Here is a 19,362-nt window from a genome sequence, read left to right on the forward strand (position 1 = left end):
CACTTTCAATATAGAACTGGCTCTCAATTTGTATTTACTTGCTAATGTCAAACCTGTGTCCTTTAGACCTGTTCTGGAAACCAGAAGGAAGGCTAAAGTGATATTGACAAAATCCCTTACAGATTACATCTATGTTCTATTAATGCTTGCTATGGCTTTTAATAACTGACAACCCAATCTCAGATTTAAATTATTTTGTTTCAACATAGTCAGCAATATGGGACATCAATTGGGCTATATACGTATAGGTTTCATTAACAATTTATAAATCTGCAGTATGTGTACATTACCAATGATGCACAAATTTGCAGGTACAGTTTCACAATATTAAATATTTCTGAAATGTGAAATAGAAATATACTTTGTTAGTGATGAAAGGAAAAGGGTGTAACGTCAAAGCGTCCCTGCCTCTGATAAGAGTAACAAACAAGACACACACAGTGATTCAGGAAAGCCTTTTCTGCTTTAATACAAAGAAAAGAAGCTTTTAACTTCAGAAAATACAAGATTGGTCTGGATTCATCTTTTTTTTTTCCTCAAATTATTGTCAGTTTTCCTTTTCCTATGAAATGCTGCTGTTAAAACAGCTTGGGATGAAATGTGTCCATCCTTTTGCTTTGCACTCAAGACTTGTTCGTTTGGGTATGATCTCCATGTTATTTGCTGAGAATCAGGCCTTTCCTTGTTTGACATTTTTAATTTTGTATTATTTTGATGTAAGTGCCCGCAGCGCCATGTGACACCCTGTCCAGCAGATCCAGAAATGTCCCGTTATATCCACATATTGCATCCATGCTCACCTCATAAAAACGAGGTACAAGGCAGGGCAAAAATTCTTCCAAAATAGATGTCATATATATATATATACATACATATATATATATATAGCAATCATATATACACATTCGTACATACATATACTAATTCACGTGATGCCAAGAAACTAAAAAAATGTACACATTTATTACAAAATTGTAACAAAGACTGGAAAGTGTTTTGCTTGCTCTGGAGCAATGACGCTTAGCAGTTAACCTCAGTGAGGACTCGTCCACTTACTGTGGAAACTAAAACAGTCTCTGACTTGTGTCCCATGTTTAACTCACACAGAAACCACAGAGAGACAGACGGAGGGAGAAACAAAGAGAGAGAGATGAAAGAGGGAAAGAGAAAACAAAGAGCTCGGTGGTACAGGTTCAGAAGTTTGAGGAATTAATGTCAGTGGAAAGAAAAGAAATGATGCGGAGATGAAAAGGGATGCGTGTGGATAGGTTGCATGTTTTTCCAAAAAAAAAAAATAATAAAAAAATAAAAGGGAGTGTTTTCACATAAAAAAGCACAAACAAATTTTGTGTTCTTTTATTACTAAATATAGTGCAACAATAAACATTGCATTTCTTTCACCCTTTCACTTGCTTCTGAGGATGGTACTTTGTTAACTTTGACTTCCCCGCCTTTTTCTGTTCTTAACACTTGTTGGAAATACGAGGCATAACCCTTGTTCTGTCACTGTCAAGTGTGCCACACTGTCAGTCCTCCTTCCCGGGACCAAACAGGCTTCAGATTCAGAGACGTAAACATAACACAGACCCTGCTCAAAACAAGAAAAAAAAGAAAAAAAAAAAAAAGAGGAGGAACATAAGGAATAAAAACAGAACAAGTGTTGGTGTTTTGGGCAGCATGTAATTTGGAAAGGCAGGGCAGTTTTGCTCCACCGTGTATGGCGGCAACCCCCCCCCGCCCCCCCACCGCAGTCAAATAGCCAAATCCTCAAGGAATAAAAACCAAGATGTCTGGACCACAGCGCCCTCCCTGGATGAGAGGGTGGTGTGCAGGGACAGCTGTAGCCCTTGGACTGGTCTGGGCCTCAGAAGGCCTGCTGGGCTGGGTTGTAGTTGAATGTTGTCGGCACGTGGGGCCTCTCTTCCAGCTTGTCATACTCCAGGTGAAATTCCTTAGAGAAGCAGACACAAGTTTAACACCACAGGAAAGCTCATGTTTTTTGTGATGAATGCCTTTTTCTAGTAATAGTGGCAGGCCTTACAAAAAAACATACAAGTAACATATAGCCTGAAAAGGTAAATAACATCAACTGTTAAAGTTCACTATTCTATAAGTTTACAGCTGTGGCAGCGGGTCAACCGCCGCTCTAGAGTATCTAGAGGAACTTCAGATCAATCACAAATACACAGTAAAATTTAGTTTAACGCATGTTGGTAAAACTCCTGGAGCCTCATGTATAAACGCACATACAAAAAGGTTGTGTATGGTTTTCACACACACGTCGGGATGTCTAAAAATAAATTTGATGTGAGAATGTGTGTGCCGTCCCGCAAATTTTAGACCAGGCGTACGCATTTGTTTGGCTTTGTCAGTTGGCGACGCCAACCCATGTTTCAAAATCAAGTTTTCACTCAATTCACTGTGCTGTCTATGAAAAAACAGAATTATTTCTGCTGATACAACATAATAGTTACATTATATATATATAGTTATATATGTGGATAATGCTTAACATTAGAAATGCCAAAACCAATCTAGCATTGTTATTTCAAATTTTTAGTTCTTCCAACACTGAAAATGCAATTTTTTCCTCCTTCCATAACTTCTCCTAAATATGAGGGTTTTAAAGAACTGTGTTTTTGTAATTCCAAAAAAGCCACTTAGGAAATAGATACACACACTCTTTGCAATTTGCATAAAAACCCTCTATACCGCATACTGCAACCGCTATGCCGCGTTGGTTTGTGTGAATTCATGTCTCTCTCTCCTCCAGCTCGACAACTGACTTATTGAGACAGACAACCGATGGAAAACCTAGTGAAACTAATTTTCCACAGATGACAGCAGGCCCTACTCACAGTGCCAAAACCAAGATCACCATTAAACTGCACAGGTTTCTTTGTTTATGTGACGTGGACATGTTAACGCACGTCAGGGACTGTACAGTTGCCGAGGCGCACAGAAATCCATCTCTCCTGGGAAGAAAACGCAGTGTCGGGTGGGCAAATGCACTCGGAATAAGTCCTGAAACAACTGTGTGATGTCCAAACGACTTGTATGTAGTACCTGCGTACATACTTTTCAAGTTTTGTGAGTACGCCATCTTTCAGTATGAAATCTACTCAGACTTTTATACAGGAGGCCCCTGGTCACAGGTGCCGTAGTTCACCTCAACATGAGAAGAAGCAGCAGACAAACAGACAAGACCAAACGCTCACCTTGGCTACCTTCCTCCAGTTAAGACAATCAAAAAAGTAGTAGGTTCCCCTCTCATAGGTATTGGTCTTCAGTGTGGGCTCCATGCCAGGCGCTCTTGTGATCCAAACCCGCTCCTCCTTGTGGTACCGCCAGTCCCGGTTAAAGCTGGGAGGCAGAAGGGATAAAAGAGAGACAGAGGAAGAGAAAGGAAAAGTCACTGACCCATGACCTACACACAACGTTCACCCCAAGAAACCCCATCACCTCACCAAATAGAGCAAACTGCACTCCAAAGAGACTTTTTGCAATGTTAACATCAGAGTAAAAATATCCAACATCCCATCCCAGGGGGTTTACACAGTAATCCCAATTAAAAACGATATAGCACCACTCACAGTTCTACTGCTGCCAGAAGCTGTAGCAGGTCTCCGCCATTCATGTAGTACAGGTAGAACAACAGGTCTTCACCGTATCGAGCCAGTTTAATTGCAGCCAACTTAAGGCGGCAGGGCAGCAGAGGAGAGAACGTAGAGAGTTAGTGTTGTACCGATCAATTAAAAACCTCAATAGGTACTACTGGATTACTAAAACCATTTATTGTGGTATTGTTCAGAGGACCAACTTACCTTGTCCCTTATGTGGATATTGGTTAAGTATTCAGAAGGGACATGGAAGTCTGAAAGGCAAGAGGAAGGCAGACATCTGAACAGTTGTGTGTTAGTGAATACACTTAGGGGTCTGAGGTTTTCGTTATGCTGATGCACCAGTGTTTTTATTCCACACACTGACTCGAAACTGACTGAGAAACTGAACACTTGTAACCTAAGTCGATGAAAATGGAGGCAAAACTCTCCTCCAATGACAAGACTTATCTGAATTTCTTGTCTTGCCGTTGGAGCACACTAACCACCATGAAGATCCCAACATGGCCCCCGAAACGTACAATTGTGTTATCAAAAGGCCGTCAGAGGTGAGGAGCTGGTTACGCAATAAAGCCCCAACTAGTTACAGTAATGAAAGCAAGCCTTGTCAGAATAAAGCCCAAATCTGATTACTAGCTGTGCTTCTGCCAACACTAAACTGCTTAGCAATCAATTTGTTTGTGCAGCTATGCACATGCCAATGGAGACGAACAGAATCATAAGGTAGCAGGCTATGTGAGCTAGAATGCCACAGAAGACTAGACAACACGGTTCAATTTGCCATGCATATATTTTTTGCATGCTCAACTCTCGTTGGCTATTGAAGGTGTCTGTTCTTGGAATCTACTGCCAACTATTTCACACTACAAAAGCCCATCCAAATTTATTGTTTAAAGTAATTTGGGAGAGCCTTTGCAAGTGTGCAGCTAGATGAGGAGATTTGAACTGAGTCCTAAACGCTACAGGAACACACACTACACACATCACACTACAGGATAGCTTCTGCCAACTGTTCCTTGCGCCCAAAATGTCTTCAGAATGGCTCTGGCACAGTCTTGAAAGTTGGTCAGGATTGCCAAATGACTGCTAAAATCAGGTTCTTAAAAAACACAAAACATGGAGTATTCCCCTCCCCTACGTACTTGAAGTTAATGTCTTACCAATGTCTTGAGGTCGACAAGGTGCTGAGGCCCAAGGAGAAGCAAACTTGGGGTACAAGTTTCTGTCAGGAGAGAGTTTCATTACAATCTTCCAATATATATTAGCATAATCAGCAAGTGCAAACAATCTAAAAACGCGGGTAAGAAGAAGAGTATATCCTCCCATTCACTACACAGATCATGACTGTTTTGGTCATTGTTTATCCTTAAAGCCTACAATCAGAGTAGTGCAGCTACTGTATCTTACTCTGGCGAGTTTAGGTTGAGTCCCAGTGTTGTGAGGTCACTTCCCAGCGCCAGATGGACCATCCCCGGGTCTGTCTCTGCCGCCCGGATAAACGTCAGCAGTCCGATCATCCCAAATTGGTCTGTCACCATCCCCGAGGGAATGTTCGTCACCCGACCTGCAGCGGCGGGACAATCCAGAGTTCAGCACCGAGTCACAAAAGAACAAAACTTGGGCAAATGGTCTAAATACTTATTGCCAATACATTACCTCCATATTTTTAAACCACATTTTGTGCTCGCATTGGAGTGCAAACCAAACTGATTATAAGTGATGGTCACAAAGATATAAACAGAAAGATGATGGCCTATATCATATGGAATATATTCTTTTAGTTCCCTCACTGTAGCCTATCCAATAATTATGTAAACCCGTAACGCAGGGTATATGAACATTTACGGAGCCTGACTGCCTCACCCAAGTTGTGCGATTAAGAAGGGATGTTTCAGTGGAATTGGAGCGATTGGATACGATTGGCTGAGAGGTCTCACCATCGGGCAACACCTGGATCCCTTTCTTCTGGTTGTTGTTCTGTGCTGAGGCCGTCTTGTCTCCAGGGAACTTGGGCCCATCTGCATTGGACGTGCTCTTGCCTGTCGAGTTCAGGTTCTGTGTAGGGGTCGATAAAGAGAGACAAAACAACCCATTTAAAAACAGAAAGAGATATGTAAAATTAATCACAAATAGTTGTCTTTGACATGTAAACAGGCCAGGATAAGACATCCCACCGGAGCGTGCTGTAGAGCCAACGATGCCTCACACTTACGGTTTTACTGTCATCATTGCTCAACGTGGGGTCCTTGTAGTTGGGGCCGGGCAGTGCAGGGAAGTCCTCGTTATGGATGGAGAAGTCCTGCGTCTGTTCGGTTGATGGCTTAGTCACCATGCCAACTTAGGCAGAAGCGTGGTACATAATAAGCAGTGAGTCACAACAAAAATGGAAACATCTGTATTTCCTGTTCCTATGGACTAAGATGTGCATTTAAACATGGCCTTCCTCTTGTCACAGAAGTATTATGAAAGTTGATAGCCATTTCCTAGGGAGAACCTACTGCCTATAGCTTGGTGTGTAAAAATGATGAATGAGACTTTCTCCAGCCTAACGTCCTACCATAGGGAGCCCTTCCAGCCAGCGGGTTGAGCAGCGGTGTTGGGTTTCCAGTCCCTTCTCTCCGACTCCTGTCCGCTAACGCAGGGAAGTCTGACAGATCCAGTCCTGTTACGTTTTCACTCCCATCTGTGACAAGAGGAAGGTTAAAGCCTTGTAAAACATGACAACATCTTTAATGCTGTTCATCTGTGTAATAATGTGGCAATTACCGATTTAATAACCGTAAGCTTCAAAATGATGACTCTGTCCACAGTTATTACTTAGGTGACGGCAACTGCTTTGTTTACACTGTCAAAGAACAAAGCAATTGCCATCATCTAAGTAATAACTGTGGACAAAACAAAACATCTAACATAGCAGTTGTACAGTAGTTGCTCATTGTCAATTTCACAGCAGCCATATGTAAATTAATATAATGGCGTTAACATTACAGTTGTTACAGTGCTGTTATACAGGAATGAGGATTTTGGTAAAACATATTAACCTGTGCCATTGAAGATGTTGCTCGACATTGAGTTGTTCATCCCAAAAGCCTGATTACGGTTCATTCCAAACCCTGACATGCTGCAGAGATGGAGAAAAACTCCAGTTAAAAAAAAACAGGTAGCCACAGTACAGAGAAATAAATGCTTTCCGTTACTTACAAGTGACCAAATAACAAAAACCCAAAAAACACTGTATGATAGTGTAAAGTCAGGGTATAAAAATATCAACAAACTAGGGAACAGGATGACTTGAGGTTCAATCATGGCTTGCAATTTGAACCACCCCAGCCTAGCTATAAGTACATCACTTGCAGGCTTTGTGCTTTCTTTTGCATTATAAGCCGGTGAAACTTTCATGTAAAGTGAGAAGTCTGCAAGCTGTGTGCTACTTGGTCACAGCAGGTTTGCTGAATCAAAGGAGCCAACTTGGTGAGTGGCAAAACTACTAGCTTTCTTCACTAGCTTGCCAATTAAAAGTCCCATCTCAATCTTCAATGAGGTTTGCGAATACAGTTGTGTCAAAACGATTTTCTGTTTCTACAATGGGAAGGGTTAATTCCTGCTCTGTGTCCTGAAGTAACAAACTAACAGTACCATTAGCTAACCTAGGATCACATGTAAACAGAAATCAGGCTACTGATACGTGCATTAAATCCTGGCATGAACTTTCAGCAATAAAGAAGAAAGAAAGTTACATCACTCTCTGGTGGCTGTATTCAGTGAGAAAAGGTTTAGCATGGTATTTACATATGGTATATACACCTAGTTCATGTCAGAAACAATTCATGTGGAAGGAAAAATTGTACACCATTCAACCTTTCTACTTTTGTTCTACGCTTTACATTCTGTCCGTCCAGCACCTGGTTAAGTTCGAGAAATGTTGATGTGTAGATGTTTTTACTCTCAGTATTTGACAACGGGGAAATGAATAGATATTCTCAGGAATGAACACTACCAGCAGAGGCACTACTTTGCACTTTCCCTTCCTATAGATGATTCAAATCACCTTTTTCTAATTGCCATGCCTTTTCTCCATACTGTACACTATAGGATTTCATACAACTGCCATATAAGTACAAAAATAATAGATAACATGTCAAACACATAAAAAGGCAAAGTTACAGTTGGAAGTGTCACTTTTCCCTGATCTTTTGAAAACGGCCACAAACCACGACTTCTGTGAACCGCTCCACCCTTACAGTAAAAAGAAGTTGCAAACATGAGTTTTCCTAAAAGCGAACAACTAAAGGTGTTGAATTCTATGTCTGAAACTCTAGAGGCTCCAAAGGACTGACAGACCTATAAAAGGACATCACAGGTGTCAGCAGGAACGGATGCATGTATCAGTTGCACTACCTGTTTATGGTGAAGGGCTGACGTGCTGGCTGCTGTTTGGGCATACAGATGATGCTGGGGGAGCTGCGGTTGGGGCTGCCCAGCCCAGAACTGCCCATGCTATTGGTCCTGCCACTCATCCCGATGCCTTGGCCGACCTGGGAGTGGTTCAGCATGTTCCTCGAGTTCATCGGCAAGGTCCCCCTATCGAGACACCGTCAAGTCTGATTTAGTGGATTCAGGTTGTTGCTCATGTCAAGTCAACTGGCATTTCAATCAAGTGTTAAATACAAACAGGGCTGGGCGATATGGTTGAAATACCACAATAATCATAAGAATCTTTTCCATTATTGATATATATCACACTATGGTTCAAAATCACATGTTAAACTAATTAATGTTCATCAACCCATTGAACCAAATGGTAATGTTAGGTGTGATGTCAAACAAAATGAAATTTTCAAATAATATTCCTTAAAATGTTTCATTCCTCATTTTGTCAGAGTTTTTAAATAAAATTTGCTTGTTATCATCAGATTAGAGCAGCAGAATTGTGCGTCATGATATCCCAAAAATCACCATATCATCACCATATGATTCCACTGAAAGACGATAAGCGATAATATTGATAATAATTATCGCCCAGCCCTAAATACAAATATTAACTACTGTCTTAAACCGATACCATACAAGGTGTAACCATACATGATCCATGCATGTGTGTACATACAAAGCACTTACACATGCACACACTCACAAACACGCATACAAATTAGGGCTGAACGATTTTGAAAAAATATCTAATTGCGATCATTTTGACTGATATTGCAATTGGGATATGATTTGCGATATTAGAGGGAATGATCATTTTTACATCATTATTCTCATTTTCATTGAAAGGCGTATTAAAATGATTATGGTGTGATTTTTGCGGGGATCTGTACCAAACAAAGATGTTTTCTTAAGTCTGTAGAATATGATGTATAGGCCAGGACATCTCTGCAGCACGACAATATTTCATTTAAAATGGTATTTTGACACACATTTCGCCTTTAACGAATATTGCACCTCCTGCGATTTGAAAATTGCAGTAGGCCATATTGCAATTTCGATAAAATTTCGATTAATTGTTCAGCCCTAATACAAATCCAAGCACCTGCATACACACCTGCTTGGTGAAGGAGGGGTATGGAGGGACATGGTGGGCACCCCCGTTGTGGGAGTGATATGACTTGGTAGCTGGGTGCCTTGCGTTAAATTTCGATTTAACTGAGGCGTATTGTTGCCCATGCCCCTTATCGAGAAGCCGAGTGCACCTGCAGAGAGAGAGAGAGGAAAAGACGGAGAAGAAGAAGGTTTACTGTCAGGCAAACCAGAGAGGATTCTTCTGCTTTCAGTCCATAAAGACGTGCGTAGGTGTAACTGGAGTTAGGCCAGCTACTAGTCCTATGGTAAGTATGATCTGATTAAAGTCTTTATGATCAAAATGTCACACATTTCAAACTTTGTTAAATAAATCAAGTTTCACTGACAAGAGAATTGTGCTTTTCATCTAAGCTGTTCAGCATCCCTTAACTGAATTGCACACTGAGCATTTGATTTCTTCCCACTCCATGTATGTTACATGAGGAAAACAATATATATTGTGAGCGACTGTGGGGAAAAAACGAGGCTTTGCATGCTTACTTTGTGGACCGTACAAACTTGCACCAAGCTGCGACAGTTGACCTGACGACGATGGTGAAGGAGACGACAGCATCTGAGGGAAAGCAGACGGGACAGAGTCAGATAACTGGATGCTCTCCTGTAGTCTGGTGAAGTATGGGAATAAAGGAATGTGTAGGGATATAGGGACAAAACTCACGTCTTTATCCGACCGATGTGGGAACATCGACGGCTGGCTGTAGTACATGCTTTCATCAGGAAAGTCGTTGTCGACTACCTCAACAAACTCTACAAATTTCTTTCTAGAACCGAACATGCCTTTCGTCACCTGCAGAGAGAGAATAGAGCTGCTGTTAAAGCGGTGTTGTTGCCCAGCTAGTTGTGTTGGGCAGTGAGGGAAAGTCAGACAGGACACGAAGAATTGGACTGTGGCAAATACAATTTCATAGTCTAGTTAGCCATCACATTTCTCATTTAGAAACACCGATTCTCCCGCTTAACCTTCCATGCCAAACTAAAGTAGTGATCTGCTACTCGCAGAAAATACCCTACCAGCCATGTGTTGTCAATTTAAGTCCAGAATACACCAGCTGACAAGAGAATTAACTTAGCTTCTTGTTCAGTTTGTATGACATGAATAGATATGAACTGAAGAAATACGCTAGCCAGATGGCCATCTAATTAGCAATGTTTGGGGGGAATAACAATAGCAATGCCAACAGGCTAACGTTAGTTAGCCAATAGTGTAGCTAACGTTAGCAGGCTAGTTATAATGATTCTGCGTTAGCTTAGCTAACGTCAGTTTGCAAGCGGGCTAACCTAAATGTGAGCTTACAGTTGCTAACCTAGGTTACCCAACGTTTAGTACAAGCATAGCATACCAGCTAATTTCGTCTTTTCAACTCCAAAAGACACTAACTAACAAGTAGCATCCACTACCAACTAGCAGCCTGTTTGGGCCCTCTTTGCCTCCATCTATCCTCAGTCAGCTGTCCGTTTTCTCGTCTCAATTTACGCTCCGCTTGCAGCCAGCAGCAGGCAGAACAGAGGCAAGAAACAGTTGGAATTCAAAGCCATGAATCAGTTCACATTAAAACGGAAGCAAACGGCGAGATCCATTAAGACAAATATTTAATGCTATAGGGTTAAATTTGGACCGAACCGTTTTAATCTGACGTAAAAATAACAGAAAGCCCTCACCGCATTAATTTCCCTTCTCTTCTTTAGATCCAAGATGGCTGTGTGTATTCTCAATCGAAAGAAAAATAGCCTTTACCCTCTGACCTTAGAACCTGCTGACCACTTCCGTACACAAAGTAAACATGTCTGAAAGTATATCCCAGATCATTTCCAACGGGGGTTGAACAAGCAAAAAGAAATAGAGGTGGTGGAAATATCGCTTGAAAATTATGTTAGCAAATATAACAAATGTAAATAAGGACACTATCTGTCAAGCCACTCACTCCCTCCTGTGATCATAATGTGTGTTGCAGTATGGAAATATTGTGCTTTCACCAACATGTAGCTCAGTCATTACAGAAGAGCCCTACTTCTCCCACTAATCATGTCAGAATATTCAAATGACACTTGTTTAACTAATTTCTTCAATAATGCACTGGCATCAGAGTATTTGCAGCTGAAGTGTCAAGGTGTGACCTGAAAATACAGCAGAAATTTGTTAGTCTCACGGAAGAGTTATTTCCACTTACAGCTCCCTAAATTGTCAGTAGGCTTATAAATGAAATGCATGCCCTTTGTTTGTTGTACTTGGACTGGAGAAACCACATTTTCTCTCCCCATTACCTCCCTTGTTAAATTTGAACAAATTACTCGCTACCTACTGAAACTACAGATGTTCCAAGAAAAGGTGATGGTGGCGTTTATTGTGCCAATCATATGGTACTTTTTCTCTGCCCAGCCTGAGCGCTACTGTTGCCTGTCAGAGGCCCCCAGACAATAAGTGGACGAGGAGGACAAGTGCTAAAAACAGTCTGTCAGTGAACAGAAACAGAATGGGGGGAGCCAGTGCCCCCTCTGATAAGGAAAATGAAATTCCTTCCCAGTTTTATCTGGTTAGAAAATAGCCCTAATGAAGGTACATGAGATAGCATGGGCAAATCACACCTCCGACTGACAGGAGCGATATGCCGCTTCTAACAGTTCAGGAATAAAACATTCCGATATGAGATGTAAATGGAAAATGTCATTCCAAATTATGCCTATGAATGGAAATTTTAGAAATGAGCTTTAGGATTTGCTGATTTTTTTACATCAAGAATGGCTTAAACTATAACTTTTGCATGCAAGTGTAGGTCTTGAATCCACAATGCACACAAGTCTATATGCAAGCAGCTGAAGCAGGCATCCACAACGTGGTGCTGACAAAACACAGACCTCCCCTGCCACAAACAACCCCCCGATACGCCTCTTTTCTTTTCTTTTTTTTTTGGGTGGCTGTTACTTCATTTTCCACTCCCTGCAGCAAACATTTCATACCACCCAATGAGTTACTACAATCTCAGTAAAAGCAAAACACCTACAGACCCAAAGCATGGACCGAGTCCCACTGCAAACAGCGAGCAACTCTGCAGATCATTCAGTAGTTAGTGGAGAGGTCCACTTGTTTGGCTCGGAGGCACACAGACCCTGAGCTGTGCCCGGGCTGTTTGTAATGCATGTAAATGACCTTCCCTGCTCTCTCATCACAAAGCACTTCTTATGCTTATCCATGGCACTCTGAAACCCTCAGCCTGCCCCTCCCTGTCTCCCTCTCCCACCTCTGTCATGTCTGAGAAGAAAGGGGGAAAGTCATTAGGCACAAATGGGGAGGAGAGAGCAGCTAGTGGTTGCTATCGCTTGAGAGTCAGGGGCAAAGCTCAGAGCCACTGAGAGATAGTGAGAGGACGGCACAGGGGAACATCTAACGGGGGAATACGATATGTATTCTCCTCATTAAGTTCGATAAACAAATGGCATACTTTGGGAGATCATGGACAACATAGGGAGGCAGTGAAAAGTAGGTCTTTTTAAATTGTAACAATGAAAATCCTTACACTAATTCTATTTCCTATATTCCTTTTGCTCATTGGTGATGCTTATATACTAACCCTCTCTTCTCACTGCAATTAGATGCTTTGAAATGACTCACCAGCATGGCTTTTATCAAATGAAAGGGTGTTGCTGTGATTGCTGTGCCTGCTGTTGCTGTATTACATTGTTACACTTTTTTTTTGCATAGTATTAAGATCAATAACTTCAGAGGGGCAGTGGAAGAGAGTCTATGGGATGCCATGAAATGAATTTAATGACGCCCAGAGTCTCCCTGCATGCAGCCCCTTGTCTGGCACTAAACTGATGTGGAGGTGACCAGCGAGCAAGGCAGCAGGATGGGGAACGCCATGCGGGGGGTCATTGCCTTCATCCCCTCGGAGCACTGTCAGCGCTTCCTAGTGGGCGACCTGAAGGAAATGCCCCCGGATCGAACCCTGGACCTGAGCAGTCGGCAGCTGCGGCGTCTGCCCGCCGCCGCCTGCGCCTTCGATGAGCTGGTGAAGCTCTACCTGAGCGACAACAACCTCAGCAGCTTACCGGCCGAGCTGCAGGGCCTGAGGAAGCTGCAGCTGCTGGCCCTCGACTTCAACTGCTTCGAGGAGCTTCCTGCAGCCGTCTGCAGATTGCCCCAACTCAGTATCCTTTACCTGGGCAACAACAGGCTGTACCGCCTCCCCAAGGAACTGAGACAGCTGAAGGAGCTGAACACTCTGTGGCTGGAGACTAACTGCTTCACTGAGTTCCCCAAGGTGGTTTGCGAGCTCCCCAATCTCAAGACCCTGCACCTCGGTTATAACCAGATTCGGAGTTTGCCTAAGGAGCTCGGGGGGCTGGAGGAGCTGCGGAGTATCTGGCTCGCTGGGAACCAGCTGGCAGAGTTCCCGCCAGTGCTGCTGGAGATGCACTTTCTTGCCGTCATCGACGTGGACCGGAACAAAATACGCCACTTTCCAGGTTTGTCCCACCTGCAGGGGTTGAAACTTGTCATCTATGACCATAACCCCTGTGTTAATGCCCCGGTGGTGGGTGAGGGAGTAAGGAGGGTTGGGCGCTGGGCGGACAGCTCAGATGATGAGCAGGATGATGATGGGTCGAAACCAGCGAGCGAGACTACAGCAGAGGTCAAGGAATTACCGCCTGAGGAGGAATAGAGCGTTCAGGGTCGAGGAACAAACTGACCTTCAGCTGTGGAAAGGCCCACCAGCGCAGGACGCCACTCAACAGGAACACTTAGCAGCCTGATGGTATTTGTTCCATATAAGGTGAACCCAATGATATGGACTTCAACATGAGATACAAAGTAAGAAGCAGCTATGGTTGTTTGTTGGCCACAAAAACTTGGACAGTGTGAAAAGGAAAAGATTAATCATCCAATGATATTAGCACAAATAAAATATGTTTTGACATTGGAAATTGACACTGAATGAAATTACAGTTTCTTTTTTTAAATTTCTAAAACTGTGTTTGGCTCGTCAGATGAGTCTTTGCAGCAACAGTATCATTTTAAACTGTGATTCTTTTTCACAGTCATCGTTAAACAATTCCCCTAAGTCAACTAATAGGCCATTATGGTCTGAGATGGTTTCGATTTTTCTCGTCAATTAGTCAAATTGTTTCGAATTATTTCATCTCATGTTGCATGGCATATTTCTTGGAAATTGTACTAGCACATCTCTGGAATCAAAACAATACTGGCAAGTATGTATTTTATTTGATAAACAGATCTTTTTTTGTAGATTTGTTAATTAAATGGTTAGTTGATACTATGACTGTACTGCAGGTCACCTAAGTATTTCTTTGGCCTGAGACAATCCTGATGTCAGCAGATGCACAACTGAAGCATCAATTCAACAAAAGGGAAGAGATGTCACTAACTCAAAAAGTATGTGTGAGTTCGTACTTCAGAGTAAAAGAACAGAATCCATAATAAGATTTCTTAGTACAGCAGACTCTGAGATAATATCTGTACCTGCTGAGGCTAAATACAGTGAGGTTTTAATACAAATGATGGATGGTTGAAGTCAATTAGTGCACTCCTTATCCAGACCAATGCATAATTCATCCGATAGATTGGGCTTGTGGCTTTGAATAAAGACTGCTAATGGGCTTTAATATCATCGCCAAAAGGTTCTGATTTTAAACAGATTTTAAAATACCATCTCACCAACACAAACAAAATGCAGCGCTCCACTTCTACAGCGCAACAGAGATCCTACTGTAAACAAGATAAACTATCATTCCATAATACATCATTTTGGCATTTTGCATCTCTTTGAGCAAAATGGCAAAAAGTGAGATTTAAATGGGCTGCATACCAGCGCTTGTACATATGTGGAAATGTATGTGTTTCTCATAGCATAAACACAAATTAAATTGTCTCAATTTCATCCAGTTTACTGTAAAAGATGACACCTATTTTGTTGTGTGTTATGACCTTAGATAATTCTACAAGTCCAAAGACTGTTTAGAGACATCTGTCTATTTTATCATTCAAGTATACATGTCATCATTGGGTATACACTGTGGACACCTTCTCAAGTCACACGATTTTCAGCAAACTGTCTTTGATCTGTCTTTAGAGAGTTTTGAGAGCAGTTTTGTGAGGTTTGTAAGGGGGCACAGGCATAATATGTCTACACTGAACAATTCTATTCACAAAACTCTAAATCATATTGAAACTCATGAAGATCTCATGTACAAGCGTTCCATGTTATCACACAAGCCTCAACACATCAACTTGGTTACTATTTGCCAACGCTCTTACAGGGTTGATCAACATGTAGATTGCAAATTGTGTTTACTTATTGCATACATATATGATGTATTTTACCTAAAACTCTGGATTTTATCATATGTTTCTCCTAATTTTATTTTAATTCAATTTTTCAATTCTAATTTTTACTTGTGGCATTACAATCAGCTTTCAGGTGGCAAAATGCAGTGTTGTAAATCTGAAACTGTAACTTTGGCTGGCCTTGCTCTCATCAGCATGCAGCAGACTCACATTTTGAATTACCATTAAACTGATTCTCATCAATGTCTTGTTCTTCTATCTTGTTCACCTACTATTCAACTTTATGTATAGATTTGTCCCAAAATGTCAAAATTTGCTTCTAAATTCTTTCAGTGATTTAACATGTTGCATTATGCTCAAGAATATCAAATTTGAACTTGTGAATTGCAAAACTGTTTTCTTGTGAAATGCAAAATTGTTTTCAGGCCCTAGGCTTCTTCTGATAATTAATCAAATGAAACAACCTGAAAGGGAAAATCATTTTTTGGGTGCACTGTTCCCACTACCTGAGTTGGCATGGCTTCATGTCAATGGGTCAAGCCGAAAACTCTGAAGCACCAAACACTTAACTGTTAGATAAATGTACAGTATACAGTTATTTCTATAATAACAAAATGCTATAAGGTGTACGTAATACAAGCTGAACGAAAGCTAGTTTAAAAATGTGTAAGCACTCATGGGGCATGAAAGAAATATCTTCAGAAATTCTGTTGGTTTTTAAGAGTTGAGTTATTATCTGACAGGTGGGAAATATCGCACTCGCCAAGACTAGAAATTAATATAAAAAAGGAAAGTGAAGTGCACCAATATATGTGTTCATAGCATTTATTAGATTTGTATCAACGCATAAATAACATCGACTTTTGTATTAATTCCAGAGGCATGTACAATGATATTTTGCAGTGCAGAGAACAAGATGACACATCACAGAAGTGCACTGCCTTGTCTTATCTAACAATATCTTTGGTATCAAATCCTATACAACTTGCACAAAGCCTTCCATAAACTTGCTTAAACCCTAATTCCAATGAAGTGTAGGTAAAAACATAGAGCCACATTCCAACATTTTCTACATTACCTTCACTTCATTAGCTCTATTGACCAGCATCATTTTCCAAACAATAACTTCACTTATCCTTCTTATCTATGTATCTCAAAGTTAAATAATTAAAAGTTAAGAAAAGATAACATTCCTATATTGCCTAACATACCTATCTAAAATACCTTCATAGTCCCCTGTGACAACAAAATAATAAAAGAGAACACCATTTTTCACAACATCAAATTGCAGGGTTAAGAACTACATTGTAACAGACATTGGATGCAGATACCAGGGAAGGAAGTACAACTGTGTAACCATGTTGGATCTGTAAATGTGCTATGGCAGTTAAATAACATTAAGGCAGAACTTATTTAATTTCAAGATGAATGTGCACTGAAAATGCACCAAATTGCTTAGGCTGGACCCACAAAACATTTTTTTTCTTGGAACTTACTTAAAACAAGGCTGCTTTCTCAGGCTAAATTTCCAAATCAAATTGCTCTGACTGAGCCTCTGAGAAAAAGTGTCATGAGGCATGTTTACGTCAATCGTCTAAATGGGCGTGGAATGGCTTTGAGGATGCAAAATGCAGTCAAAATCTTGTTTTGCACGTTCACCCTTACAGGGGAACTACATGGAAGAATGTTGTATTGCATCCAACAGTAGGATCAAGAATACTGATGTTTGACCAGGTAAACAGAACAAGCACAATCTGAATCACAATTGCCTTTTTTATGATGGGAGGATAGGCAGGATGTGTGCGTCATACAGCTGAATGTAAGCTGGTCTTAATGTGAGAAAATGCCACCTCACTATCAGACGCAGCAGCACAACATGAGCAGGTTCAGCTGACTCAAAAGGGTGTGTTAACTCGATGACTGACGCCTGATGATAATGCCAAATGCCTACTGGCAATATAGCTTGACTGTTGGACAAGCGAAGGAGTACTGAGAGTAGGAATGTAACACCTCCTGCTGTGGGTATCATAGTAACTCAGATGGCACAATACACTAAGCCAAAAGAAGCGAGTAAACATTTTCAGGTTACAATGAGGTAAACGTGTTATCAAGACAGGACAGTAAGCCTAAACTAAAACAAGACAGGGAATATTTTCACATGCATCTGTATTTGTGCCAACGACTTGCTTGAGACTGCCCAATCACTTTCACACCTGTGAAAGAAACGGGCACATTATTGGCATTATAGGTATCTGTCTGCATGCAGCCCCGGGGTTCACAGGCTCATCCAGGGCCCGGGTCTCTGTCGGAGAGTGGACTCAGCCTGGTGAGGCAGCTGGCATCCCTCCAACACCGTGTCTGAGCCTTCCTTCTCCTCAGGCCCCTCAGAATCACAAGGCCCTTCACCACTCGTATCTGGCTCAGCAGCCTCGGGGGCATCTGGGACTACTGAGGGCCTCTTTGACGACGGCTCCGGTGCTGTGTCATTTCCCTGAAAATCAGACGGATCATCCACAGAGCCAATCACACCAGGCGCTTCAGGTTCCTTCTGTGACGATGCCGTCTCCATGCGCTTGCGAGCCTCCTCTTTCCTCTGCTGGAAGCGGGTGTTGTCCCCCATCAGAACCCTAATTCTGAGTTGCTCTGGAGGCCACAGGCCGCCCCATATGAATTGCAGGTAGCTGAAAAGCACAATGACACTGAGGAAGGCGAAGTTACTGGCCACGCCGATCACTGCAGAGGTCAAGGGGAAGTTGTACAGCACGTATCTTACTCCAGTAAAGTAAGCGTGGATACGAAGCTGGGATGAATAGATCTGCACTCGTTTAGACTGGACCTCGATGACTGCACCGATAGTGGGTTGATAAGCATTCGCCTTGTAGTCTGAGAAGAGCTCTACTTCTAGTAGTTGCTTCTGCTCTGCCATGCCAGTCAGCAGCAGAGGAGAGAACAGTAAAGTGCTCAGGGTCTGCAGAAGGCTGGAGCGGTAATGCAGCATGGCAGAACGTCCCACCGATGATACCGTCTTACCACCCTTGGTGTAGCAAGACATCTTGATCATGAACATGCCCAGCTGTTCGTTCACTGGAGACTCCGGCATCTCTAGCTCCAAAGATATTCGATATGGCTGACCGTAAGCCATCACCTGGTCTTTTTCATTCTTCAGGAGTGAGATGTTGGCCATAGGGAATGAACAAAGTAATGACTCGGAGGCATCACAGTCAGACCTGTAGTAGTAGTGCACAGGGGTAGAGAAGCTGACAGTGGGCATGTAGGAGTAATAGAAGCTTCCATAGAGAAATATAGACACCCAAAGCAGCAGAAGTAGAACACAACAAAGAATGGCAGCCTGAAGTAAAGTCCGACGGGCTTTGAGGAGAGTAACAGCAGCCACATCCTGCAGCCACAGCAGAACCGGTCCCATCACACCCCCCATGGTGTCTTCCAGTCTCCAGTAACGGTATCCAGTCTTGACGCTCGGCAGTTTTGCCTTTGAGCTTTCTCGAGACGTTGGCTGTTGCTCCCGAGGTGGGTCCTATCCTTATATATCAGTGGGTGCCTCCCCTCCGAAGCTTCTTAATTGTTTTTCTTCACCCTCCCATGACTTGTCTGTTGAGCTACCACTCACTCACTGAGAGTCCAACATCATTTACAGCAGATAAACGTGTCAGCACACAAGGCCAGGCTGAGAAACTTTGCAAAAATTAAAACATGTCTGGCTTGTCGGTTGTCCGTTGATATTTTCTCCTGGCTTTTAAACTGCGCTTATTAGCAAATGCTAATGCTGCTAGACAACACAACCGCAGAACACGGAACGCCCTTTGACCCGGAAGTTCATCACTTCTTTTGTGGCAG

General features: G+C 42.2%; 3 protein-coding genes across 3 annotated transcripts; 1 reads left to right on the forward strand and 2 right to left on the reverse strand.

Moving 5' to 3' along the window:
- Positions 1–451: 451 nt before the first annotated feature.
- cnot2 (CCR4-NOT transcription complex, subunit 2) lies at positions 452–10,904 on the reverse strand. Its single transcript, XM_071524771.1, has 15 exons — positions 10,863–10,904; positions 9,862–9,990; positions 9,684–9,756; positions 9,166–9,313; positions 8,019–8,201; positions 6,662–6,741; positions 6,178–6,303; positions 5,833–5,957; positions 5,558–5,675; positions 5,028–5,184; positions 4,781–4,842; positions 3,825–3,874; positions 3,594–3,694; positions 3,219–3,363; positions 452–1,951 (listed from the first exon to the last, which is right to left on the reverse strand). The coding sequence occupies exons 2-15, from the start codon at positions 9,976–9,978 to the stop codon at positions 1,865–1,867; spliced, it is 1,572 nt and encodes a 523-aa protein (XP_071380872.1). The 5' UTR covers positions 9,979–9,990; positions 10,863–10,904; the 3' UTR covers positions 452–1,864.
- Positions 10,905–13,048: 2,144 nt separating this feature from the next.
- LOC139648603 (leucine-rich repeat-containing protein 10-like) lies at positions 13,049–13,864 on the forward strand. Its single transcript, XM_071524778.1, has one exon. It carries the CDS (start codon positions 13,049–13,051, stop codon positions 13,862–13,864), a length of 816 nt encoding a protein of 271 aa, XP_071380879.1.
- Positions 13,865–16,338: 2,474 nt separating this feature from the next.
- LOC139648602 (seipin-like) lies at positions 16,339–19,305 on the reverse strand. The gene has a single exon (XM_071524777.1). It carries the CDS (start codon positions 18,941–18,943, stop codon positions 17,783–17,785), a length of 1,161 nt encoding a protein of 386 aa, XP_071380878.1. The 5' UTR covers positions 18,944–19,305; the 3' UTR covers positions 16,339–17,782.
- Between the last annotated feature and the right edge of the window lie 57 nt (positions 19,306–19,362).

This window comes from Centroberyx affinis, unplaced genomic scaffold, assembly GCF_046629955.1.
Source record: "Centroberyx affinis isolate AG114_WGS23_722 - 3 ecotype Tasmania unplaced genomic scaffold, CSIRO-AGI_Caff_v1 ptg001232l_1, whole genome shotgun sequence".
In the NCBI taxonomy this organism is placed as follows: domain Eukaryota; kingdom Metazoa; phylum Chordata; class Actinopteri; order Beryciformes; family Berycidae; genus Centroberyx; species Centroberyx affinis.